Below are 27,294 nucleotides of genomic sequence, written 5' to 3' on the forward strand. Positions count from 1 at the left end.
TGCTATTTATACCTCTCCCATCCGGCTGGGTTTCCCCAGCCACACTTGTTTGGGGTTCATATAGTTACTTTATGCACCACCCAATTTATTATTTTGCTCTACTGGGGTCCCACTTCAGAAATTAATCATGTCCTGATGAGCCCCAATTCTGCTGGGGTTGCCTCTGATTTGCTGTCACGGCGGTCGTCACAAACACCTCCATCCTAGGCTAACCTGTGACCCTCCAGGTGTGTCTTGGACTACAACTCCCATCATCCCTGACCATTGGTTGTTCTGGATGGGGCTGATGGGAGCCAGAGTCTTAACAGGTTAGCCACTCCTTCTTTAGGACACTGTTCCCCAACCTAGTGCCCTCCAAAAGGGAAAAGCTGTACAGCAGCTGCCTGGCATGCAGAGATGCTCTGGACAACATCTCCAGGTGGGGCTAGGAGAGACCACCTGAAACCCTGGAGAGCTGCTGCCGGTCAGTGTAAAGGTAAAGGTAAAGGTACCCCTGCCCGTACGGGCCAGTCTTGACAGACTCTGGGGTTGTGTGCCCATCTCACTTAAGAGGCCAGGGGCCAGCGCTGTCCGGAGACACTTCCGGGTCACGTGGCCAGCGTGACATCGCTGCTCTGGCGAGCCAGAGTCGCACACGGAAACGCCGTTTACCTTCCCGCTGGTAAGCGGTCCCTATTTATCTACTTGCACCCGGAGGTGCTTTCGAACTGCTAGGTTGGCAGGCGCTGGGACCGAGCAGCGGGAGCGCACCCCGCCGCAGGGATTCGAACCGCCGACCTTTCAATCGGCAAGTCCTAGGCGCTGAGGCTTTAACCCACAGCGCCACCTGCGTCCCCTGCCGGTCAGTGTAGGTGATACCAAACTAGATGGACTGTTGGTCTGAGTCATGACAAGGCAGCTTCTTGGACTGCCACTCTCACCAGCCCCAGCGAGTCTGGCCAGTGGTCTGGGATGATGTTGAAACTCACAAAATCTTTCCATTTTCTTACCGTTATCCCTCACCTTTCTTGCAACACACCTGCCAGCCCAGGTACAGACCAGATCCACACCGGCTTTGCTTCCCCTGTACTCTGAAGATGAGCAGCTCTGCTGGGTTAGCCAAACAGGGATCCTAGTTTGCGATGCGTAAGGCTAGCAGCACCTCTTGGCTCCAAATTGAACAGCTGTGTTTAAGGCTGTGTCCTCACAGCGCTGGAGAACAACAGCCTTCACCCTAGGCTTACAAGACTCTCTTGGCTTCCAAATGATGCTGAAAACAAGACGCTGAACAAGATTTTATAAAATTTAGCCTGCTTCAAGCTTTTGGTAGGGAGGCAGGGTGATTGTTTTGGTGATCAGTAAGTACAGTCGTAACTTGGATCCAGAATGCCTTGGGAGTTGAATGCTTTGGTTCCCAAATGCCACAAACCTGGAAGTGAGTGTTCTGGTTTGCGAACGTTCTTTGGAAGTCGAACGCCTTCCGCAGCTTCTGATTGCGTGCAGGAAACTGCTGCAGCCAACTGGAAGCCGCGCCTTGGTTGATGAACATTTTCGAAAGTCGAACAGACTTCCGGAACTATCCATTAGAGAGCAATCAAGTTCCAAGCAAAGAAAACTTTCCATCTGCTGGTACCTGTAATATCCAAAGGTGGAACCTCCACAATCAGAGGAAGTATACCTGTGAGAACTGGATACAAGGCTTCCTGGAGTCCAGTGCTTTGCTCAGTGCAGGGTCTGAGACTCAGGGTGGAAGGAGAGCATAACAGATGGGTGGTCTCAGCTTCAAGGGGAAGGGAAGAGACCTCTGCCTCCAGAGGTGTTCTGTTCCGTCTTGTGTCTGACAGTCCTCCAGGCCTTTGAAGGCCCCTGTCGTTGTTCCCCACCTCCCTCCCGCAAGCATACTCTGCTGCAGAAAAGCTTGGAAGCAGTGAACTGGGGAAGAGCTCTGGGCTTCCGGAAGCCCACAACGAAGGACAGCAAAGGCATCTGCTTAGCTGGCAACAGAAAACAGCTCAGCTTTTCCCAGCCTGGTGCTCTCAAGGTGTTTCATACTACAACTGCCATCAGCCCCAGCCAGCACAGCCGAGAGACGCTAAGGCAGATGGGAGTTGTAGTCTGAAAGATCTGGAGGGCACCAGACAGGGGAAAGTTGCAACAACTGGCTGCTGGACCCTTAGTGTCAAAGAAACCACACCTTTGCCATCCTTGTATTAAGGGATGTGTGTGCTGTGTTCATCTCCAGTTAACCAGATAATATCAACGATACATCTAAGTGCTGCGGGAGAAAACTGCCCCCCCCCCGTTAACATATAGGATTGCAGTCTTATGGAACATTGTAGGATGGGGTCCAGGAAATTAGATGGTCAGCTGTCAGGGATTCTTCAGCATTGCAGGGGGTGGACTAGATGACTCTGGGGGTCCCTGCCAACTATAATTCTGGAAGTTTTACATTCTTGCTCCTGGATCCAGCAACTCTGGCCAAGTGGAAAAGTGTGGAAGAAGAGGAATGGAATTGAAAGGGGCATTTGACTCTTCTTCCAGGGGTGTTGCTCGCTCCTTAAAGGAGCAGGCTGCATCCAGAAGGGGCTGGCACCCATTGGGACTGGTAGAGCAAAAGACAGGTGATCTGAACAGTAGGTGGAGGTGGAGATAACGATAGGCGGAGGCAACGCATTCTAGTTTTGACCCCATCTTCTTCATCCCTGCTAAGTTCTACAAGGGACAACATTGAGGAGGAAGCTGGCAGCCCCAAAGACCGGCAGGCAGCAAGAATGCAGTTAGGTATGGGGCTGGCTGAGGGAGGAGTGAGATTGGGAGGGCTGTGCCCTATTTGCCCTAGACAACCAGCCTCCACTGAACACACCACCTGGAAGGAAGCTTTCCGTACAAGCCCTATCTTCCTCCTTGCTGAGTTCTACAAGGCAGAACACTGAAATTGAGGAAGACGCTTACTGCGCTGTTGACTGGCAGGCAGCAAAAAGGCTGTTAGGTGTGGGGCTGGCTGAGGACGGACTGAGGTTGGTAGGGCAGTGCCCCATTCTCCCTAGGCTGCTAGCCTACACTGGACACACTACCTGGAAGGAAGCTTTCCGTACAGGCCCTATCCTCCTCCTTGCTGACTTCTACAAGGCGCGATACTGAAATTGAGGAAACTGACAGCTCTGGCAACTGGTAGGCAGCAAAAAGGCTGTTAGGTGGAGGCTGGCTGGCAGTGGACTGAGGTTGGTGGGTAGTGTTGGCAGACCTTCAGGTCTGACCTAAAGTTTCCAGGTTTGCTTGATCCCCTCTCCTGGTGGTGGTGGGCTTGAATCTCCAAGTGGACAAGAGTGCATAAGATAAACTTATTAAGAAGACTGTGCATGCATCTTGCCAGCTTCAGCACGGCAGCCTGCAAATTCTAGAACAGACATTTTGTGAGGTCTGCCCAACCCCTCTCCCACTTAACCTCTAAAGGGCCGCCTTATTTGGCAATCACTCGTAGCCGAATAAGATTGTCTTCCATAAACACGGTTTTAACTATGAGTCCGTAAGTGACTGTGGAGGCCAATTCTGGATCCACACGTCCTTCCACACTGGGGACATTGGTTTCCAGGCGGGAGTTGATCACGGTGTGGATTTGCCAAGCATGCCTTCCTCTTAGCACGTTTCTCCCTTGTGTCCTGAGTTCAAGTGTCTTCAAAGCCCATGACACCTTTGGTCAAGGCTGTTCTCCAACTGGAGCGCTCGCAGGCCAGTGTTTCCTAGTTGTCAGTGTTTATATTACATTTTTAAAGATTTGTCTTGAGACAGCCTTTAAACCTCTTTTGTTGACCACCAGCATTACGCTTTCAATTTTAAAGTTCAGAATAGAGTAGTTGCTTTGGAAGATGATCATCAGGCATCCGCACAACATGACCAGTACAACAAAGTTGATGTTGAAGAATCATTGCTTCAACACTGGTGATCTTTGCTTCTTCCAGTACACTGACATTTGTTCGCCTGTCTTCCCAAGTGATGTGTAAAAATTTTCAGAGACACCATTGATGGAATCTTTTGAGGAGTTGAAGATGGCGTTTATAAGTGGTCCATGTTTCACAAGAATACAGTAAGGCTGATAGTAAAATAGCTTTGTAAACAATGCATTTTGGTTTCCCTGCGAATGTCCCAGTGTGCTTCAGTTGGGAGAAAGCTGCAGAGCTCAGGCGATGCAGGATTTCAGCATCGATGTCGGCCCTTGTGGAAAGATAACTGCCCAGGTAGGAGAAGTGATCAGCACTTTCCAAGGTTACACTATTGAGTTGGATTTGTGGCGCTGCGAGGGGTTATTTCGTACTTGTTGGTGCAGCACTTTGGTTTTTTGGCTGTTGAGCAATAGGCCAAGCATTCTGTAAGCTGTGAAGATATTTAGGATGGTTTGGAGGTCATCCTCTGAGTGTGTACACACTACGTTGTCATCAGCGTACTCTGTGATGGAAGTTACAGTAACCTGGGGCAGTCCCTAGGTCTCAGGTGAGGGCCCCAAAATCTCAGGGTCCGGGATACTCCTGACTTGATCACCCTGCTAAGGTCTGGTGGGGGCACTGCCCCATTTGTGACAGATGGATGAACCATCACTGCTGAAATCCAGGGCCTGGTGCATGAATCTCAGACACCTAAGGGCACAGCTCAGGAGTTGTTTGCCAGACCTCCTCAATTCCGGGTGAGATGTGTTTGCCACACCCGGATTTCCCCCTTTTCCTTAACAATGAACAGCGGTGAGGCGTGGCTGGGGATCTGCCGGCAAACAAACAAGATCACGCTCTGAGCTTTGGGGTTTATGATATTGACTCTCAGGGGTAGATCTAGGGCAGGAGAGGATGGGTGGAGCCGTACAGGGGCATTCAGGTTCCTGTTTGTCTTCCGAGAGGCGTCAGGTGTCTTGTCTGTGCTGGGGGGGGGGGCAGTCAATGGTCTTAATTTGGCTTCTCTCCCCCTCACCCAACCTTCATCCCATTGTGCCTTACCCTCCAAATTTCAAAGTAACACAGGGCACACTGAGGCTGGTGGGAGTTGTAGTTTGGGTTGGCGCAAGTTGCTAAGAAAGCCGTCCCTTTGGTGGCCAGGATGGGCATCTGAATATTCAGTGCTGGCCAGCAAGAATCTGAAATGCACCTTGAGGCTGCTATTTACAATAGTTGTGTTTCACCCTTTCTGTAAGTGTGGTTCATTCATCCATCTCCTTCCATCAGATACCAGCTGGGGACCTTCTGGAAAACTCACTAGAGAAACAGAAGCATTCCCCTGTTGTTTGTTCTTCTGTGTCTGGTACTCAGGTAGACTTGCTCTGGGTATGGGGGCTCTACTTAGCCATTGTAGCCAAGGATAGAGATCTGCTCCTCCATAAATTTATGTCACCCTTTCCCCCCCCCCATTTAATCTAGCAGTTGACACAACTTCTTGTGAAGTCTTTTTAAGCGTTCTTTCCTGAATAAATTACACCCCCAAAAAATTCTTCTGTTGACTAACTGCCAATTTTACTGGGTCCCCTGTCCAATGCTCTTGTATTGTGAGATACATGGAAGTGGACTGACATGAGTTAATGCCTTGGGTGAGGAATGCACTCTGCACAGACTCAGAGACTTAGTGGAAAATTTGCTCTGTTTGCTGAACTTCTTCTTCCTCCTCTTCCTCTTTTTCCTAATTACTTTTCACCCCAGGATTATTTCTGATTTGCCTGGCAAATGGTTCCTAAGCCCCAGGTTCACATTCCTGGTTTATAAAAGCAGAACTTCTCAGAACACTTATTGATTCATGCTGCCTCCTCCCTCCCCTTTTTGCTGTTCGTTATTTTAAGGCCACTGTCTGTTATCTGTAGCGGATGATTCCAAATTTGCATAAATGCAAATAGAGCTGAGATCAGGTTGATTAATTTCCTTATCTTAGAAATGGATTCACCAAAGAGCCGCCTGGGGGAACCAGAATTGTGTTATGCCAAACAAACTGACCCCACCCTGTGATGTCCCCCATTAAAGTTAGCCATCTAAGATCCCACATATCTTAGCGTGGGAGGGAAAAAGTCTTTTCCAGATCAAAGGGGCTAGTAACTTGGGAGGAATATTTGGGAGTTCTGGTTTGACTTGCTCCTAAGACTTGAGACCAAGTGATGTTCAGGGTCTAGGAAGGATGGCTCTTCCCTTTGGTTGCACCCAACGCTGGACTTTGGGAAGCAACCCTGCCAAAAAGCGAAAGCTTCTGAGCATGTACAGAGTGCCCACCCCTTGCTACACTCTTTCTGCGAGGACAAATCAATCAAGGCGCACAATTTCATTTTGTCTAAGGAGCGAGGAGAGTTAATTGAAACTCGAGAGGGAGATTCTCTCTCTCAGTGCCACCCTCTTTTAATTACTTTAATGAAAAAGGTTTGTAATTAAAGGGAAACAACAGATCTTCCAGCAGTGGCTGGTGGGAGTGGAAGATGGCACCAGGGATTATTTCAGCTTCTGGGACAGAAGGGAGGGAAGAGGTGTGTTGCAGGTGAGGCAAAGGAAGGCAAGGACTTGTGAAGTCACGGCCTGGGGAGTGGCTATTGGGGTGTGGGAGTCAGGGCTGAGCTCTGCTTTCGAGCCAGGAAAGACACGCCCCCCCCTGCTGTATCGGGCTATTGTGTACAAGTAGGGCTTCCATACATCCAGATGTTCCTGGACATTTTCAGAGTACTGCAGCAGTGTCCGTGCGAAAATCGGGAAAACGTCCAGGAAAATCTGGACGTATGGCAACCCGTGTCAGCGGTGCCTCTTTTTTTGCCATTTCCCCCTAAAAAATAGCTAAAGCAGATTGTTTGTGTGTGTTTGCAAAATAAATAAATAAATAGCTCCACAACTTTTCTGCCCAGATTTTCACTGTTTGAAATATGACAACCCTAGTGTACATATTCTGGTCGCCTCATCTCCCAAAAGATACTGTAAAGGTAAAGGGACCCCTGACCATGAGGTCTAGTCGCAGACGACTCTGCGGTTGCGGCACTCATCTCACCTTACTGGCCGAGGGAGCTGGCATACAGCTTCCTGGTCATGTGGCCAGCATGACTAAGCTGCTTCTGGCGAACCAGAGCAGCGCATGGAAACGCCGTTTACCTTCCTGCTGGAGCAGTACCTATTTATCTACTTGCACTTTGACGTGCTTTTGAACTGCTAGGTGGGCAGGAACAGGGACCGAGCAACAGGAGCTCACCCTGTCGTGGGAATTCAAACTGCTGACCTAATAATAATAATAATAATAATAATAATAATAATAATAATTTATTATTTATACCCCACCCATCTGGCTGAGTTTCCCCAGCCACTCTGGGCGGCTCCCAATCAGTGTTAAAAACAGTACAGCATTACATATTAAAAACTTCCCTGAACAGGGCTGCCTTAAGATGTCTTCTGAATGTCAGGTAATTCTTTATCTCTTTGACATCTGATGGGAGGGCGTTCCACAGGGCGGGCGCCACTACCGAGAAGGCCCTCTGTCTGGTTCCCTGTAGCCTCACTTCTCGCAATGAGGGAACCGCCAGAAGGCCCTCGGCGCTGGATCTCAGTGTCCGGGCTGAACGATGGGGGTGGAGATGCTACTTCAGGTATACTGGGCCTTTGAGACCATTTAGGGCTTTAAAGGTCAGCACCAACACTTTGAATTGTGCTCGGAAACGTACTGGGAGCCAGTGCAGATCTCTCAGAACCGGTGTTATGTGGTCCCGGCGGCCACTCCCAGTCACCAGTCTAGCTGCCGCATTCTGGATTAATTGCAGTTTCCGGGTCACCTTCAAAGGTAGCCCCACGTAGAGCGCGTTGCAGTAGTCCAAGCGTGAGATAACCAGAGCATGCACCACTCTGGCGAGACAGTCCGCGGGGAGGTAGGGTCTTAGCCTGCGTACCAGGTGGAGCTGGTAGACAGCTGCCCTGGACACAGAGTTAACCTGCGCCTCCATGGACAGCTATGAGTCCAAAATGACTCCCAGGCTGCGCACCTGGTCCTTCAGGGGCACAGTTACCCCATTCAGGACCAGGGAATCCTCCACACCTGCCCGCCTCCTGTCCCCCAAAAACAGTACTTCTGTCTTGTCAGGATTCAACCTCAATCTGTTAGCCGCCATCCAACCTCCAACCGCCTCCAGGCACTCACACAGGACCTTCACCGCCTTCACTGGTTCTGATTTAAAGGAGAGGTAGAGCTGGGTGTCATCTGCATACTGATGAACACCCAGTCCAAACCCCCTGATGATCTCTCCCAGCGGCTTCATATAGATGTTAAAAAGCATGGGGGAGAGGACGGAACCCTGAGGTACCCCACAAGTGAGGGCCCAAGGGTCTGAACACTCATCCCCCACCACCACTTTCTGAACACGGCCCAGGAGGAAGGAGCGAAACCACTGTATAACAGTGCCCCCAGCTCCCAGCCCCTCTAGACGGTCCAGAAGGATGTTATGGTCGATGGTGTCAAAGGCCGCTGAGAGATCCAGCAGAACTACGAAACAGCTCTCACCTTTGTCCCTAGCCCGCCGGAGATCATCAACCAGCGCAACGAAGGCAGTTTCAGTCCCATGGTGAGACCTTCTGATTGGCAAGCCCTAGGCTCTGTGGCTTAGACCACAGCACCGCCCAAGTCCTATATACAGTGGTACTTCGGGTTAATAACTTAATTCGTTCCGGAGGACACAACTAAATGACTAAACAACAACAACAACAATAATAATAATAATATTGTTGTTGGGGAGTCGACCCCTTTGAGCAGAGTGAGGCTGGCTTCTGAGTAAACAGGTACACAGTGGCCAAGTGACTCAGCTGATGCAAACATCACACAATCCTCAGTCCACAGATTTGTATAGTTGCCTCCTGGTACCTGGAAAAATGCAAATAAAGCACAGCTCTTCCGGCCCCCCTCTGTGGCACGGTAGGGGGTGGGGAGGTGGAGAAACGAATCATTTGTTTTCTGCAAAATTGCATCACCCAGCATCCTTCCGGGGGCAGCTCTCAAAAGAGCGCAGATCCGATGCAGGCGAGAAGGCAGCCGTCAAAACTGTGTCACGACACAGAACAAACAGGCTGGGATGGATGGCAGGGGTCTGGCCCTTGGCAACTGTCTCTTGGAAAGCCCGCCCCCGAAACTTGGCAAATTGTTTTCCTTTACACTGCAGCATGGAATGCTAGCAAGCTTCCATTATTTGCAATTAACACACAAAAGCCCCGAAGGAGAGATTGTCACCGCCTCTTTGCAGATCCCCCCTCGAGGGAACCATATCCGACACCTGCCCTGGCAGGATTCAAACCTTGAGAGAGGCAGCTTGGCTCTCCAGGGCTTCACACCATTGGCTGTTGTCCATCTACTACCAAACCAGACTCAAGGTCTTTGTATTAATTTACAAATCCCTGAGCAACTTAGGTTCAAGGTACCTTGTGAACCTCAGTGATATCCCTGAGATCACGTGCAGGAACATTGTAAGTCATTCCCCAAGTTGGCAAGTTCTTTTGACAGCATCACGAAACTGAGCCTTTACTGCCATTGGCCTAGTCCTGTGGAACCCTCTACCACTAGAGATTCTGAAAGCTTGTATTTCACTAGGCTTATGCAGGCATTTAAGAAGACATATTTCCGTTATCTCAGGGGTCTCAGACATTGTAAGTTCTGCTGGTCCAAATAAGGTTGTTAGCAAATGTAAATAAGCTGTTGGGTTACATCCAATAGATGATTTATCTCTTAAGACAATGTATGTTAAAATTTCATCATCTATCAGTTGGTCCAAAGTCAATATGCCTTCCATCCGATTTTTCCATATCACCATTTCCCCCCCAATTTTTAAAGCCGGGTTTCCCCACAAAGTCAATTTTAGCATGGGAAAAGGTGTCCGATCTATTTTTACTAGACATTGCATTCCACAAGTTTCTAACTGGCATAATTGTTTCCAGAGATTCATGCGTTCTAACGTATTTTGATCCTAATACTGTCCATCAAACTAAAGGTGTTATTATATATGTGCATTCCAAAGTTGCCCAGATCAGAAAATTGATGCCAGTTGTAGGCTTCCAGTATTTAATACTTGGCAATAAGTAAGCATGATGATATATATAGCTCTATATTTGGAATGCCAAACCCTCCTTAATTAAGTTGTAATTGCATTTTCTGTAAACATATTATCTGAGTTGAGGAACCCCATAGACATTTTTGAAACAAATAAAATTGCCAAAGGGTATGGTTTAATGACTCTCATCTATCACTATCGGAAGAAACCTCTCTATATATTTTATTTATATTGCAGAGCTATACTGACAGAATTCTATCTTTTGGTATTGTTGTTGTTTAGTCGATTAGTCATGTCCGTCTCTTCATGAACCCCTGGATCAGAGCACGCCAGGCACTCCTGTCTTCCACTGCCTCCCGCAGTTTGGTCAAACTCATGCTGGTAGCTTCAAGAACACTGTCCCACCATCTCATCCTCTGCTGTCCCCTTCTCCTTGTGCCCTCCATCTTTCCCAACATCAGGGTCTTTTCCAGGGAGTCTTCTCTTCTCATGAGGTGGCCAAAGTCTTGGAGCCTCAGCTTCAGGATCTGTCCTTCCAGTGAGCACGCAGGGCTGATTTCCTTCAGAATGGAGAGGTTTGATCTTCTTGAAGTCCATGGGACTCTCAAGAGTCTCCTCCAGCACCAGAATTCAAAAGCATCCATTCTTCGGCGATCAGCCTTCTTTATGGTCCAGCTCTCACTTCCATACATCACTACTGGGAAAACCAGAGCTTTAACTATATGGACCTTTGTTGGCAAGGTCATACCTAAATGGATTCAGAAAAAATGCAGAACTGCTACTCCTTAAATGGATGGGTGAACAAATTTTCACCAGATTGGCATCCATTAGCTCTCCTTCCACCCTGGACCAGTTACGTAATAGAATATCCTGATATTTTAGTAAAGGCATCTGTCATTTGCATCAACGTGGGAATAGTAATATGAGGAATAAACAGAAGAATATCATCTGTAAATAAAAGCAGTTTATATCCAACTGAATTATGCACTGATCTGTTGATCTCCCTCTGTTGTCTCATAGCGCAAACCAAGATTCCTATTCAAATATTGAAAAGCAAGCGTGAAAGTGCACATTCTTGCCTAGTTCCTCTAAATTGTGTGGGAGTAGTGGTCAACATACTTGTGTAATATTCAGTGTGTCTGTCCAGAAAGAATATCATCTGTTATTTTTTGCAAGCTGTCGATTCCATGGGGCACCGAGGCAGAGACAAACCGAGGAAAAGCGAAGGGTCCTCTCTGCCCCAAGGATGCTGACCTCATCCTTCCTTTCTCCCAGCAGGTGGATATCGAACAGCTGGACCCCCGAGGGCGCACCCCCTTGCACCTAGCTACCACCCTGGGGCACTTAGAGTGCGCCCGAGTCCTCCTGCGCCATGGGGCGGACGTGGGCAAGGAGAACCGCAGCGGCTGGACAGGTGAGTCTCACCTCTTCCACCTGGGAGTGGAAATCAGCGTTGTGGGGGGCAGGGGCAGGGGCAGGCTGCCAGTTTGTTTGGGCTAGCCTAATCTGCACTGGCTGGCAGCAGCAGGCCAGGGGAGGAGCCAGGAAAGGGGTGGGCCTGATCCGGCCAGAATGAAGTACCACCCCCTTGATTCCAATGCTCGTTCTTCAGTCTTTCCCATTGATATAGTGCTCTGGTTTGGCTGGATCACGGCACAAACCACAGTTGTGCATATGCTTACTCAGAAGTAGGCCCCACATTGTCCAAAGGAGCCTCTTTGATATCTTGCTATTTATCTATTTATTGCCTCATCATCTTTATTATCATTTCAATATATCATCCTTTATCCAATTATCCCAAGGCGATGTACAATATTAAGAACATAATTTACGCAGCATAATAATACAGAGCATAATAATAAAATAATCACAATAGCAGTCCTTCCTACATTTGACAGGCCATAAGATTATTTAATGGCCATAGGCCTGGGTCAAGAAATATGTAATGATGACGCCTCTCTGGGAAGAGACTCCCACAATTGGGGAGCCACCACAGAAAAGGCCAGGTCTCATGTTCCCACCCTTTGAGCTTCTCTGGGCCTCAGATGCCAAGCGCCCAGTCTGTTTGTAAGGGGAGAGATGGTCCTGGACATGTTGAGGTCCTGAGCCAAGTAAGGCTTTATAGGTCAGCACCAGCACTTTGAACTGGGCCTGGAAACTAATCCGCAGCCAGTGCGGTCAGTCCAGGATTGGCGTTATGTGCTCAAACCATCTTGTTTTCATGAGCAATCTGGCCTTTGAATTTTGTACCGGCTGAAGTTTCCCACCTTCTCTTAAGAAACGCAAGGTGCTTTACGTGGTTCTTCCCCCACAACATCCCTGTGAGGTAGGTTAGAGGACGAGAGGCAGTGAGCTTCGTGGCTGAGCATGGGATTTGAACTCTGGTCTCTCACAGGTCCTAGTCTGACATTCTAACCACTAGGCCATGGTAAGTGTGCTTTGGACTAGAGAATAGAGACTTAGATTGAAATCCCACACACCAGAGGGCTTGGAGTGTGTGTGTGTGTGTGTGTGTGTGTGTGTGTGTGAACGTGGCCCTCACAGACTCTCTGTCTGGCCCTTGGGACTCTCCCCAGACTACGCCTCTCACTGGCTCTACTTTACACCTTCCGTGAGCGCTTTTGCCCACCTGAAAATGGCTCCCTGAACTCTGTCCATGCCTCTTGCCTTGCCTGGATGGAGGCCAGAGAGGAGTGTGCAGGTGTAGAAGCCAGGCTCCTATATAAAGGTAAAATTTGCATGTGTTGCCCCACCCATTCTTGGATCCTCTGGCCCCGCCCACTGTGGTCGTGTGGCCCCCCAAAAGCTGTCCAGAAGTGAATGAAGCCCTTGAGCAGAAAATAGTTCCCCACCCCTCGACGTTAGCTGGGAGTAAGTGTTTCCTGCTTGGCAGGGGGTTGGACTCGATGGCCCTTGTGGTCTCTTCCAACTCTATGATTCTATGATTCTATGAGAACGCAGCAGGGCTTACTTCCAAGTGAATTTGCTTGGGACAGCGCCACTGCCTTCCTCTACCAGCGCCCAGTTACTGCCCTAATTAAAATGCCTTTGCCTTTTAGACGGGTGAAAGCTTTGATCTCTTTACCGCCCTACGGCAATAAATATTTGATTTGTCGCTTTTACAAATTTATTACATGGCTTTGTTTTCTTTCAACCTCTCGCGATTCTGTGGTTTTCTTGATGTGGGTGGGAGTGTCCCTTAACTGCTTTGAAAAATTATTTAGGGAATTTGCCATATGAAACATCGAAACCGCCGAGGTGTCCGAGGTGTAAATGGTGCATGTCCTTCCAGAGATTCTGCCTCCTATAATCACTTCCAGCTCGGCTTCCAGGATGCTGAGCCAATTATGAAATTAACGCACTTGGATGGAGTTGGGCTTCTCTGCAAAACGACAAGCCTTGAAACAAGCAGGCAGAACCAGATTTCTTCAAACCAGCTTTTGCTCTTGTTGGATGGCCCAGTTCAACCACAGCTGACGTGCGACCTGTTTTTAATTCTCAGTTTTAAACAATTGGTTTGTTGGTTTCACTTCTGACCAGTTTCACTTTTCAGTTTTTTGGTTTGTGGTCTACTTTATTTATTTACTGTTTCCTTCAAGGAATTTTTTTGTTGTTGTTGAGTCGTTTAGTCGTGTCCGCCTCTTCGTGACCCCCTGGACCAGAGCACGCCAGGCACGCCTGTCTTCCACTGCTTCCCGCAGTTTGGTCAAACTCATGCTGGTAGCTTCGAGAACGCTGTCCAGCCATCTCGTCCTCTGTCGTCCCCTTCTCCTTGTGCCCTCCATTTTTCCGAAATCAGGGTCTTTTCCAGGGAGTCTTCTCTTCTTATGAGGTGGCCAAAGGATTGGAGCCTCAGCTTCAGGATCTGTCCTTCCAGTGAGCACTCAGGGCTGATTTCCTTCAGAATGGAGAGGTTTGATCTTCTTGCAGTCCATGGGACTCTCAAGAGTCTCCTCCAGCACCAGAATTCAAAAGCATCCATTCTTCGGCGATCAGCCTTCTTTATGGTCCAGCTCTCACTTCCATACATCACTACTGGGAAAACCATAGCTTTAACTATACGGACCTTTGTTGTCAAGGTGATGTCTCTGCTTTTTAAGATGCTGTCTAGGTTTGTCATTGATGGAATTCTTTTTAAAAATAATAATAATATTTTTATTAAATTTCAAAAAAGACACATAAAATTCCAATGCATTTAAAAAAGATATTTCTTTTCTTTTTTTTTTATTTCCCAGCCCATTTTCCATGGTGTTTTTCTTATCTCTCCTTTGCTGCACCTTATCTTAACTCTTTTTAATATCATAATCATCACAATAGCCTCCAAGGAGCTCAAGGTGATGCACACTAGTCTCCCCCTCCTCATTTAATCCTCACAACAACCTTGTGAGGTCGGCCAGGCTGAGGGGCAATGAAGAGCCCCTAAGGTCACAGGCAGTGAGTTTCATGGCTGAGTTTCATGTGAGTTTCATGTGAATCCAGGTCTGAGTCTGACACTCTTTTCCTGCCCGGGGGCAGGGAGGTGAATAAATTTAAGGACAACAAGGAAATTCCTTTCATTAGGAATTCCCACATCAGTGGGCGGGGCCTGGGGCAAAGGTGGGCGAGGCAACAAAGGTAAATGCTACCTTTACTGTACAGGGAAAGTTGGAGTTTTCTGCATAGACCCGCCCTCACCTCTTCATTCGGGAAGGGAATGGAGGAATGATCCATCATTCAAGGACCTGTTCCAGGCAGGCAAAAAGCAATCAAGGAGGGGTGGAGTTTGTGAGGGAAAAGTTTGCAAGTTTGCAAGAGAAAGTTTGCAAGGGCCAGACAGACACGGGTGGAGGGCCACATTGGATCCCGGACCTCAGCCCCCCCTGCAAAGGCGAATGGATTTATTATGATGTCAGCTGTCAGGCACCTTGTCAGATGTGTGAAGTGTCATCTTCCATTTGCAGGGATAAATTCTTCATATATATATTGGTCAGACCCCATCTGTGTCCAGTTATGGGCACCTCAGTTTAAGAAGGATATCGACAAGGTGGAAGGTGGGCAGAGGAGGGCAAACCAGGTGATCAAGGGTCTGGAAAGGAAGCCTTATAATAATAATTTATAATAATAGTTTATTATTTATACCCCCGCCCATCTGGCTGAGTTTCCCCAGCCACTCCGGGCAGCTTCCAATAAAGTGTTAAAAACAATACAGCATTAAATATTAAAAACTTCCCTAAACAGGGCTGCCTTCAGATGTCTTTTAAAAAGAAGATAGCTGCTTATTTCTTTCACATCTGAAGGGAGGGTGTTCCACAGGGCGGGCGCCACTACCTAGAAGGCCCTCTGTCTGGTTCCCTGTAACCTCACTTCTTGCAGTGAGGGAACTGCCAGAAGGCCCTCGGCGCTGGACCTCCGTGTCCAGGCTGAACAATGGGGGTGGAGACGCTTTTTCAGGTATACATGACCGAGGCCGTTTAGGGCTTTCAAGGTCAGCACCAACAGTTTGAATTGTGCTCGGAAACATAATGGGAGCCAATGCAGATCTCTCAGGACCGGTGTTATGTGGTCCCAGAGGCCACTCCCAGTCACCAGTCTAGCTGCTGCATTCTGGATTAATTGCAGTTTCTGGGTCACATTCAAAGGTAGCCCCACGTAGAGCGCATTGCAGTAATCCAAGCGAGAGATAACTAGAGCATGCACCACTCTGGCGAGACAGTCCGCGGGCAGGGAGGGTCTCAGCCTGCGTACCAGGTGGAGCTGGGAGACAGCTGCCCTGGACACAGAATTAACCTTCGCCTCCATGGACAGCTGTGAGTCCAGAATGACTCGCAGAAGAATGGTTGGTTCTGAAGAACGGTTGAAGGAGCTGGGTCTATTTAGCCTGGAAAAGAAGAAACTGAAAGGAGATAGGATGGCCATCTTCAAATAGAAGAGGGGGAAAGCTTGTTTTCTCCTGCTCTTGAGGGGAGGACTCGAACCCATGGTTTCAAGTCGCAAGAAATGAGATTCCAACTAAACCATGGGAAGAAATGTATGCCAATGCTCCCCCCCCCAGCCCCTGACTCTCCTTGCTCTCCCCTCCACAGTCTTGCAGGAGGCTGTGAGCACCCGGGATCTGGAGCTCGTTCAGCTGGTGCTGCGTTACCGCGACTACCAGCGGGCCATCAAGCGCCTGGCCGGCATTCCCCTCTTGCTTGAGAGGCTGCGCAAGGTAGGCAGGGGGGGCTTCCTTGAACTCGTTGCCATCGTCATCCCTAAGGGAGAAGAAAAATACTCTCCTGGTTGTCTCTGCTGCCGGTGGTTTTCTAGATTGTAACCCCCTCAGGGCAGGGACCTATAGCCTTTTGTCGGAAATAAATGCATCCCCTCCACTGCCTCTGTTTCTCCTCTCTTCCTCTATTGGACTACAACTCCCATCAGTGCCAGCCAGAGTGGTCCAAAACAGGGTTGTGATGGGAGCTGGAGTCCAGCACAGGTGTAAATGTTCCTGTCTGTTAATTCCTGGGGGTTTGAGCTGTTGTTAAAGGCAGAGGAGTCAGGGGTGGTAAAAATGTTGGCAACTCTAGTTGTACATTTAAATGAATGAATCACAGAGAGAGAGAGTTGGGCTCATAGCTGTCAACTTACAGATTTGAAAATAAGGGACCAGCAGCCTTGAAAATAAGGGATCAGCAGCCTTGAAAATAAGGGATCAGCAGCCAAAATAAGGGATTTTGCTTAGCTTATACATAAATCTGATGGCACTGATGGAGCCATGCTGCTTTTGCTGCGACTGACTGTGTTTTGCAGGGGGTTGGACTAGATGATCCTAAGGGTCTACAACTCCGACCAAAGAAGAGTGGCAGGCAAAACTCATGAATGATGTCGAGATGGCAAAGCTTACAGGCAGAATTAGAAACCAGGAAGAGGACCACTTTAATAAAGAATGGAGAAAGTTTATAATTTAGTTGAAAAGCTATTGTAAAGAGTTACATACATTGGTAGGATTGACAGAAAACCTGTAGTAAAAATTTGAACTATGGATGGACAAATGATTTATAAAAATAGAGTTATGAAAGGGATGCAGAGGGGGAAATCACTACATTAAGATGCTGCACTGGTTGGAGGGGATGCTAAGCAGCACGTTGAGGCTGCCATTGTCCTGGCGCGAGGAGTTCCATCGGCCCTTCCCCACCCGAGGGGGGGGAGGGAGAGAGACTCTCGCCCACGCTGCCCGCAAGCCCAGCATGAGGTGGTTGCGGCGCCGCGGCTGCTGCTAAAGTGCCACCCTTCTGCGTCCCTCCCCATCCCCTCCTCTTACTCCTCCCTCAGGTCGCCTCCTCAGCTGCCGCTGCTGCCTCTGGCTTCTCCTGGCAGCGCTGCAGAAGTCTCGCAAGAGAGGGGCTGCCTGCCCACCCGCCGCCACCCTTCTCTTCACAGCGAGCCCCAGAGGGGGGAAAGGGAGAGACGGAGACGCGGCAGCTCATGTGCGCTCTCTCTCTCTCTCTCTCTCACAGCGGAGGACCCCGAGCCGCTCCTTCCCTCCCGAGCCGGGCGAGCATGAAACCCGGGAAATTAAGGGACATCATCAATAAGGGACAGCAGCTGGAAACGGCGCTGGGATAAGGGAGTTTCCCACCAAATAAGGGACGGTTGACAGCTATGGTTGGACTAGAGACCAATTTTTCAAGCCTCATACCTAGAAGATTGGGCTACGGCTGGGCTAGGAGTGAACCCAGGCATCCGGCGTCCCTTTAACCTCCGTAGCCCTTGACCTTTGACCTCTTCTCTTCTTGCACTAGGCTCAAGATTTCTACGTGGAGATGAAATGGGAATTCACAAGCTGGGGTATGTTTGCATGCAGAGTAATAATAATAAGTAACTGTAGGATTAATAATAATAAATATAACAACATTAATAATAACTACTTTGGGTTCATTTGGGTATGAGGTCATGGGCTCCCCCTCCCATCACTGAAAGCAACATGCCCCCACCCCCATCCTGCCTTTTCCCCCATTAAAAGTGATATCAAGACTTCAACATAAGCCGGGGTTTATCTTCCACCCTCAGCGCCTTCTGTGCATCCTTGGGATAATTCAAGAGCACCTCTGAACATTCACAGAGTCCTTTCCCCCCACTTTGGGGTTTCCAAGCCGGGCTTTTAGGGGGAGCTCTGAGCCATGGATGGGACCCGCTTTGCCCTAGCGGGCGAGATCTTTATTTATATAGACCACTGTTCCATTAAAAATCAGCAAAAGTACATAAAGCCATGCAGCCAAAACCAAGCAGAAAAGTTAAAACCAGGCATGGTAAATTAGGGGACAACGCAGAAGCACTGACACCTAATGCTGCCTCTCTTCCCCTTCCCTCGGCAGTCCCCCTGGTCTCCAAAATCTGCCCCAGCGACACGTACAAGGTCTGGAAGTGTGGACAGAACCTCCGGGTGGACACGACGCTCCTGGGCTTCGACCACATGACGTGGCAGCGTGGCAGCCGCAGTTTCATCTTCCGAGGACAAGGTTGTTGGGAGCTCAGCTGAGCCGCTTCGCATCCCGGGGCCCCGTAGGGAAGGGAACTTGAGGAAGGAGGGAGATTCAGGGGCCACACTTTCCCATTGCGGAAAGTCAGTGCTTTGGGGGGACCACGGGAGTGCATGGTTGTGAAACGGGGCACACTTATATCGTGATGAGTTATATAAAGTATGTGTTGACTGTATAGCTGTTCTGTATTCCTAACCTGCTCTAAGGGCCTTGAGGCAGCAGACACCTGCCCGTCGCCTCCACAACAACCCTGTGAGGTAGGCTAGGCTGAAGGGTGAAGAAAAGCTTGTTCCTGAAGTTGTATTGGTGCATCTGGCAGCTTTGCTGCTGCAATTGCTACAATTTGTGTGGGGTTTTTTGTTGTTTGATACTGAGGGGTATACACATTATCAAAGAAATAAATAATTTGGGGGTTGGGTTGCGCCCCATGGTAGCTGCTGCCCTTTGGGTGTGGATGGGGCAGAAGGCAGGGAGCCTGACAGCAGGTGGCGCCAGAGCCAACTTACTCCTGTTTTGTCCTTGTCTTCCTCTTCCCTGCTGAGTTCTCACTGGGACTGAAGGAAGCTGGCAGCCCCAGAGACCGGCAGGCAGCAAGAAGGCAGCTGGGTGTGGGTGGCTGAGATCAGACTGAGGATGGTGGGGTCAGTGCCCTATTTTCCCTAAGGGACTGCACACTCCACTGGTTTCCCCTTGGCCAAGCCAGATTGTCAGGATACATCCCTCTCAGGAGGGCACTGGTCATTTCTCTCTCTTCCTCTGCCCCGCAGACAGCAGCGCTGTCGTGATGGAGATTGACCACGACCGGCAAGTGGTCTACACCGAAACGCTGGCGCTGGCCACCCACGACCGGGAGGGACTGCTGGCCATGGTGCAGCCCACGGAAGAGCAGGTGATGGGCCGCCTCCTGGCCCCCGTGGTCGCCACACAGTTGGACACGCGCAACATTGCCTTTGAGAGGTGAGCCAGGATTGCATCCTCTGGAGCAGCGGGGAGGGAAACCTCTGCCCTGCGGGCCAAATGTAGCCCAAACCACGCCCTCTTCCCCAGGCCATGCCCTCTCCTGAGTCACACCCCTTTCCTGGCCCCTCGTCACCCCTCCTTCACCGTCTCCTTGAGTATTTTCACCTGATCGTTCCTCTTTGCTGGGCTGGAAGGAGAAGAGAGGGGCGTGTGTCAGTGTCAAGGTGGGTGCCGGGAGCATCTCAGCCACAACTCAGAAGGTGTTGGAGAAGTTGACTCTTTAGTCAAAGAAACAAAACAGCGCAGTCCTAGTTTTAAACTGTTTTTATTTTTTTGCTTTGTTGTACCACCATAAGCGGTGGTTTTTATCCATGTACTTTTATTTTGTTTTGATTTATTTTGGGTTGGGGTGGGGTGGTTGGGGAGTGGGGTGGAGATTGGTTTTGTTTTTATGTAATTGTTTTTGTTTGTTTGCTTTTATATTCTGTAAATGGAGGCAAGTATGAGGCTTGGGATTCCTACTGTGGAGGGGCGAGGGAGGTATGGCGGTGGGGGCAGATGTCATAGGCGAAGGGGATCGAGATACGGATATGCTCGTACCCCTTCCAATCTGCGCCCCATCCCGAGAGACGAGGGTAGGGTGAGCAAGGATTACTCACCTCCGTCACTGGTGTTGTGCAATGCCAGGTCTATAGGCAACAAAACCGCCACCCTGCGAGATTTCTTCACCTCGCAGGGGGTTGACCTGGCATGTGTGACTGAGACCTGGGTGCGCGAAGGGGATACTGTTACCTTACGAGAGATGGCGCCCCCAGGTTTCTCCGTCCTTCACCAGTCGTGGACTGTGGGCCGGGGGGGAGGGGTGGCGTTATTAATCCGGGAAGATTGTTCTTTCAGGGCTCTACCATCGCCATCGATCCCCGGCATTGAATGTGTTGGCCTAGTGTGGGGCTCCGAGGTGAGCTTGGCTGTCTGGCTGGTGTACCGGCCACCTAGCGCACCAGCAGCCACCCTGTCAGGCCTGCTGGAGGCGGTGGCCGGCTGGGCCTTGGAGTTCCCTAACCTATTGGTATTGGGGGACTTCAACATCCATGCTGATGCCACTCCCTCCTCACAGGCTCTGGACCTGGTGTCTTCCATGGCGACACTAGGGCTCTCCCAGTTTGTTTCGGGCCCCACACATCAAGCAGGCCACACGCTGGATTTGATCTTTGGCGTCGGTATAGATGTGATCATGTTTCCTTCGATGAAGTTGCCATGGTCTGATCACTATGCTCTTAAAGCCAGGATTGACGTTCCACCCCCACCCTGCTTGGGTGGCGAGCCAATTTGGGCTCGCCCGCAGAGGCTGATGGACCCTGATAGATTCCGGCAAGCCTTGCGGGACCTTTCTCCCCCTGGCGACTCATTGACTGAGCTTGTTGAGGCCTGGAATACCCAGCTCCTGGCAGCCATCAATGAGATCGCACCTAAGCGCCCTCTGCGACCCCGCAGAAACCGGGCTCCCTAGTTTACCGAGGAGCTCCGGAAAATGAAGCGGGACCTCAGACGGCTAGAGCGAGTATGGCGGGGTGCCCGTGACGGAGCCTCAAGAACATCTTATAGGGTTTTTATGAAAACCTATGAGATGGCAGTGAAGGCCGCTAAAAAGTCCTACTTCTCGGCCTCCATTGCATCCGCTAGCTCTCGCCCGGCGCAATTATTTAGTATAATTCGGTCGTTAACGTCCCTCGAAGGACAGCCAAATTTAAATAACAATTTGACACACAGCTGTGAGGCATTTGCGAGCTTTTTTGCGGAGAAGGTCTTGTTGCTCCGCCATGACCTCCCTGCCAATTTGGATACAATAAAGGAACTGGAGGCCCCTCGACTGTCCTCGGGTTCAGTATTGGACCACTTTGACTGGATATCCCCAGCTGATGTAGACAGATTCCTCCGAGCTGGAAAGCCCACCACCTGTCCTCTCGACCCGTGCCCGTCCTGGCTGATTAGAGCGTGTCCAGAAGAGGTGCGGGCCCCCCTGGGGGATATCATCAATCTGTCCCTTGGCACCGGGACATTCCCAGGGGAACTGAAGGAGGCAGTGGTGCGCCCGCTCTTAAAGAAAACATCATTAGATCCCTTAGATCTATCCAATTACCGCCCGGTCTCGAATCTTCCATTCCTGGGTAAGGTGATTGAGAGAGCGGTTGCTGAACAGCTTGGTAGGTTTCTGGATGAAACATCAGCTCTGGATCCATTCCAGTCCGGCTTCCGCGCTGGTCATGGGACCGAGACGGCTCTGGTCGCCCTAACAGATGATCTCCGCAGGCAGCTGGATCGAGGCGGGTCGGGGCTGCTGATTCTTCTAGACCTGTCAGCAGCCTTCGACATGGTCGATCACGAACTTCTGGACCACCGCCTTGCCGACGTGGGGATCCAGGGCACAGTCCTTCAATGGCTGCGCTCGTTTCTCTCTGGTCGGGGACAGAGGGTGGCGCTTGGGGGGGAATTGTCATCCCGCCACTCCTTGGTGTGTGGTGTGCCTCAGGGTGCAATACTCTCCCCGATGCTTTTTAACATCTTTATGCGCCCCCTTGCCCAGCTTGTCCGGAGTTTTGGGCTGGGCTGCCATCAGTATGCTGATGACACCCAACTCTATTTGTTGATGGACGGCCACCCGGACTCGGCCCCAGACACACTGATCAGATGCTTGGAGGCTGTGGCTGGATGGTTACGTGGGAGCCGGCTGAAGTTAAATCCTTCGAAGACAGAGGTCCTCTGGCTGGGACGGGACGACATGGGACTTAGGGGGCAACTCCCATCTCTTGCGGGGGTGCAGTTAGTGCCAGCACTGTCCGTTAAGAGTTTGGGTGTAATCTTCGATACCTCCCTCTCCATGGAGGCGCAGATTGCAGCTACAACAAAGGCGGCATTTTTTCATCTCCGCCAAGCTAAGCAGTTGGCTCCTTACCTCTCTCGCCCTGACCTAGCCACTGTGATCCACGCGACGGTCACCTCCAGACTGGATTATTGTAACTCGCTCTACGTGGGGCTGCCCTTGAGACTGACCCAGAAACTCCAGCGGGTGCAGAATGCCGCAGCGAGACTCCTTACGGGGTCTTCGCTTAGAGATCACATTCATCCGGTGCTATACCAGCTGCACTGGCTCCCGGTGGAGTACAGGATCAGGTTTAAGGTGCTGGTTTTAACCTTCAAAGCCCTATACGGCCTAGGGCCCTCGTACCTACGGGACCGCCTCTCCTGGTATGCCCCACAGAGGAACTTACGATCTTCAAATAAAAACACCTTGAGGGTCCCAGGCCTCAGAGAGGTTAGGCTGGCCTCAACTAGAGCCAGGGCTTTTTCGGCTGCGGCTCCAACCTGGTGGAACGCTCTGTCACAAGAGACAAGGGCCCTGCAGGACTTGACATCTTTCCGCAGGGCCTGCAAGACAGAGCTGTTCCACCTGGCATTTGGTCAGGGCGCAGCCTGACCCCCTCCTCTGGCAATCTTTACAAAGCTTTAGTTTATGGTTGCCATCAATTTTGATTTTAATTCATTTTTATAATGTTTTATAATGTCATACTGTTTTAATGTTGTTAGCCGCCCTGAGCCCGGCTTCGGCTGGGGAGGGCGGGATATAAATAAAAATTATTATTATTATTATTATTATTATTATTATTATTATTATTATTGGTCACAGCAACTCTTCCCAGCAGCACATGCCCCAAGGAGGCAGTTGCGAGGCCCCACCTTCCCACAGCTCCCTAAATCTCCTCTTCCCCCGGGTCTTTTCCAAGCAGTCTGAGGCTCCTTCATCTTGCCTGTCTTCATCTTGCCTCTACTGGTTCTGGGTGGTCAGGGGGAGACGAGCTGGTCCCTGGCCTTTTCAGCAGCCTGCCTCATCTCTGCCTCTTGGCCCCCCCTCCTCTTCAGCCTCTGCTTCTGCCTCTGATTCTGCACTGCTCTCTGCCCCAGCCTCTTCTTGCTCACCAAACCCTGTTGCCTCTTCACCTTCCAACACCTCCTCTTCCCAGTCCGGTCCCTCTGACCCCTCATCCTTGTCCCACCACCACTCCCCTGGCCCTGAGCCTTCTCCCCTTGGGGGTTGCCCAACTGCTGCCTCCTCCCACTCCTCTGCATCCAGCCAGTCCATGACAGAGAGAGTAGAAGCTCTCCTACTAGACAAAGAGAGAACTTTCAAGCAATGCTCTGCCTCTTTTGCCTCTGGGATCTGGCCCCTGAGAGGCTGCCCAGGAGAACACGGGGCCCTCATTTTGAAAATCCTGGGTTGGGTTGAGTTGTGAGACCTCCCCTTGTAGGCGTCTCCAACCAGCGTCTCCTCCAGCTGATTGCTTCCATGGTGGATGCCTGTTCTTCTGCGCCTGGAAGAGGAGCTGCTACACAAAACAAATGAAATACCGCGAAAATCCCTGAAACGAGAAGTAATCGACTAGAAATATCTCATAGAAATAAGCTAAATAATAAAAAACAAAAAGTTTAAGGGAAAATTTAGAAAAACCTAGAATTGTACAAAGCCTTAACAGGATCCCGGCTACAAACCTCATTTTGTACAATTCTAGGTTTTTCTAAATTAAACTTTTTGAAACCTCGTTTCAGGGATTTTCGTGGTATTTCATTTGTTTTGTGTAATTTCTTGGTTCCGTGACTTTTTCTCCTGGAAGAGGAGCAGCTGCTCTTGGCATCCTAATCACACCCAAGACTGGGCTGCCCCTGGCCTCTCCCCATCTTCCTCTTTGAACCACGAAGTTGAGTGGCGATTTATTCTGTGGCCGGGAGAGAGAGCTTAGCTCCACCTCTGCTGTTGTTTCACCTCTCCCTTCCAGGAACAAGACGGGTATTTTGGGCTGGAGGAGCGAGAAGACGGAGGTGGTGAACGGGTACGAGGCCAAGGTGAGGACCGGTCCAGGCGAGTATCTTCGCAGGAGAAGGGTCTTTGGGTAGAGAGAGTAAGCAAAGGACCATACAGTCGGGGCGATGGAAGCAGAGAGCTTTATCGCTGAAGACGAGGAGCTTGAAGCTGCTGCAGGGAATGTCAGGAGCCAAGGGAAGTTGTTCTTTCCCATAGACACCGGCAGCAATCTTTGGCATTTCCCCTGCCTCCCTCTTCAGGTTTACGGGGCTTCCAATGTCGAGCTTATCACTCGGACGCGGACTGAGCATCTCTCGGAGCAGCACAAAGGAAAAACCAAAGGTAAGCCTTATGACCTCTCCTTGCGGGGGTCTTCCAGGGTGTACAATCCTGATACCAAAGAGCCGCACTGCCTCTGAGGGTGATCCAGTGGATTTGTGGTGGACAAACCACCCACGTTTTAACCGATTGCCAGTCCAGTTAAAAGTCAAGGGCCGTAGCTCAGTGGTGAGTCCCAGGTTGAGTCTCCAAGGGCATCTTCAGGTGGGACAAAACCCCTCGCTGGGAAACCTGGCAAGCCGCTGCTGCTTCCAGTCAGTGCAGGCAACACTGGGCTTGATGAGACCAACTCAGCCCAAGGCAGCTTCCTATGTGTAGATGCTCTACTGCTGAGCTGCGGCCCGTTCCCAAAGTCTCAGAGCTGGGATGAGGGCTGACGACTGAGAGCATTTCCCAGTCTGGGAAAATGCTCTACTGGTGTGTTTGTCTTTTACAGGTGGGAAAACCCCACTCCAGTCGTTCCTGGGCATTGCTGAACAACACGTGGGCCCCAACAATGGGGTGAGTAATAAGTGGGGGCCATAGATATGGGGAACACTGCATCCCAGAGGCCATTTGAAGGCTCCTTTTGTTGTACAGTGGTGCCTTGGTTTAAGAACAGCTTAGTTTATGAACAACTTGGATTAAGAACGCTGCAAACCCGGAAGCAGGTGTTTTTGGTTTGTGAACTTTGCCTTGTTCCGCTTCCTGTTGAGTGTGTTCCATTTGTAAATTGAGTCCCCCGCTGCTATGGGAAAGCACGCCTTGGTTTAAGAACACTTTGGTTTAAGAATGGACTTCTGGAACAGATTAAGTTCGTAAACCAAGGTACCACTGTAATAATGTTTTGCAGCACAGCTGGAGATCTTCAGACCAAGGGCCAGATGTGGATCTCCAGGCTTCTTTGCTTGGCCCATGGGACTCTCCCCAGGTCACGCCCCCCGGAGCCATGCCCCCTTGTGAGCAACGCCCCCTACCCAGGCCACACCCCTCACTGCCCCTTGCTTTGCCCCATCCTGGAAAGGTGTCCTTGAGCTCTGCTAACAACTCCTGGATAGAGGACAGAGAGGGTGTGTGTTTGTGTAGAAACCAGCCTAGTGCATGAAGGTAAAATTTGCATTTCTCGTCCCACCCTCTTTTGCCTCCAGCTCTACCAACCTCTGGCATGTGGCCCCCAGAAGCTTGTCTGAAAGGCAGTGTGGCCCTAAGGCTGAAAAAGGCCCCTGTCCATTTTTTCAGGTTTTATTCCTGATGATGGTTCCTGTAACGGTTCTAGGGGGTTGCTCGTGCGTAAGTCGTCGCCACACCTGGCTGAGTCACCTGGGTGAACCCTTTCTGTCCGGACAGCCACTCATCCGTGGCTGCCTCAATCGCTGGCAGAATCCACCAGTGGGTGTTTCTTGAACTTCTTCCAGCAAAGAAGTTCTTTGACGCCCAGTCTCCTCCTACTCTCCCTGCGCGGAAGTCTTCTGCGCAGGGAGGGTGTGGGCAGCGGAGGACCCATGCTCTCCCCGCTGGTCTCCGGCGAGGAGTCCTGGAGCCTTCTCTCCGATTCCTCCATCTGCCCCCCTTCTCCACTGGTGCTACGCTGATTTCCTTCCCCAGCGGATGGGCTGCCTCTCTCCCTACTGGGACCCTCTCCGGCATCCCTCTGGAGCCTTCCCTCCGCCTCTGGCTCCGGTGGCAGTTCCCTGACAGTTCCATTCATTCATTCATTCTCCACACCTCCTCATTTAATCCCCAGAACAGCCCTGCGAGGTAGTTTAGGCCGAGAAGGGTTGACTGGCCTGAAGTCACCCAGTGAGAGCTTCATGGCCAAGTGGGAAGATTCGAACCCGTGTCTCCCCGGGGTCCCAGTCCAACACTCTAACCACAATGCCTTCACTGACTCGCTGTGCCCCTCGTAAGGTGGGATAGAAAGGATCTCAAACAGAAACCAAGGCTTGGCGAAGCAACAAAGACCCACTTCTTAGGATACTCTCCCTCCAACCTTGCCTTGGTTTAAGGAGTTTAAGGAGGATACTGATAAGGTGGAACATGCGCAGAGGAGGGCGACCTAAATGATGAAGGGTCTGGAAACCCGGCCTGGTGAGGAACAGTTGAAGGAGCTGGGTATGTTTAGCCTGGAGAAGGAGCCTGAGAGGAGATAGGAGAACCATCTTCCAATATCTAAAAGGTTGTCACTTGGAAGATGGAGCAAGCTTGTTTTCTCCTGCTCTGGAGGGGAGGACTCGAACCCATGGCTTCAAGTTACAAGAAAGAAGATTCTGACGTCAGGGGAAACTTTCTGATGGTAGAAGCCGTTCAGCAGCAGAACGGACTCTCCTCCATCAGGGGTTTTAAGCAGAGCTTGGCTGTCCATCCACCTGGGATTGTTTAGCCGTGCTTCCTGAACTGGAGGGGCTTGGACTCGATGACCCCAGGGTCCCTTTCCAACTCTCTGATTCTGTGTATTCTCAGAGTATTGCTGAAGAATGATGTCAATCAACATTTGATGATCTCCTACCAGTCCACAATAGAAAGTGTCCTTTCATACTGCATCATGGTGTGGTACGCTGGTTTGACATCAACTGATAGGAAGTGCCTACGGAGGGTGGTAGGGACGCGGGTGGCGCTGTGGGTTAAACCACAGAGCCTAGGGCTTGCCAATCAGAAGGTCGGCGGTTCGA

At 50.4% G+C, this 27,294-nt stretch overlaps 1 protein-coding gene across 3 annotated transcripts in view; it reads left to right on the forward strand.

Annotated features, from left to right (window-relative positions):
• Positions 1-27,294, forward strand: part of ANKRD13B (ankyrin repeat domain 13B) — a 40,218-nt gene that overhangs the window by 1,525 nt on the left and 11,399 nt on the right. For 2 of the 3 annotated variants that reach the window (XR_013833503.1, XM_079955606.1), the window contains exons 2-9: positions 11,273-11,411; positions 16,060-16,184; positions 17,755-17,800; positions 18,328-18,471; positions 19,260-19,449; positions 24,282-24,348; positions 24,568-24,649; positions 25,083-25,147. Coding sequence is in view for 2 of the 3 variants with exons in the window: in XM_079955606.1 (XP_079811732.1) it covers positions 11,273-11,411; positions 16,060-16,184; positions 17,755-17,800; positions 18,328-18,471; positions 19,260-19,449; positions 24,282-24,348; positions 24,568-24,649; positions 25,083-25,147 (858 nt within the window). In the remaining variant the exon portion in view is untranslated. The remainder of the gene's footprint in view (positions 1-11,272; positions 11,412-16,059; positions 16,185-17,754; positions 17,801-18,327; positions 18,472-19,259; positions 19,450-24,281; positions 24,349-24,567; positions 24,650-25,082; positions 25,148-27,294) is intronic. The other variant, XM_079955607.1, reaches the window with a different exon arrangement.

Source organism: Podarcis cretensis (genome assembly GCF_951804945.1).
Source record: "Podarcis cretensis genome assembly, chromosome: 15".
NCBI classification, from domain to species: domain Eukaryota; kingdom Metazoa; phylum Chordata; class Lepidosauria; order Squamata; family Lacertidae; genus Podarcis; species Podarcis cretensis.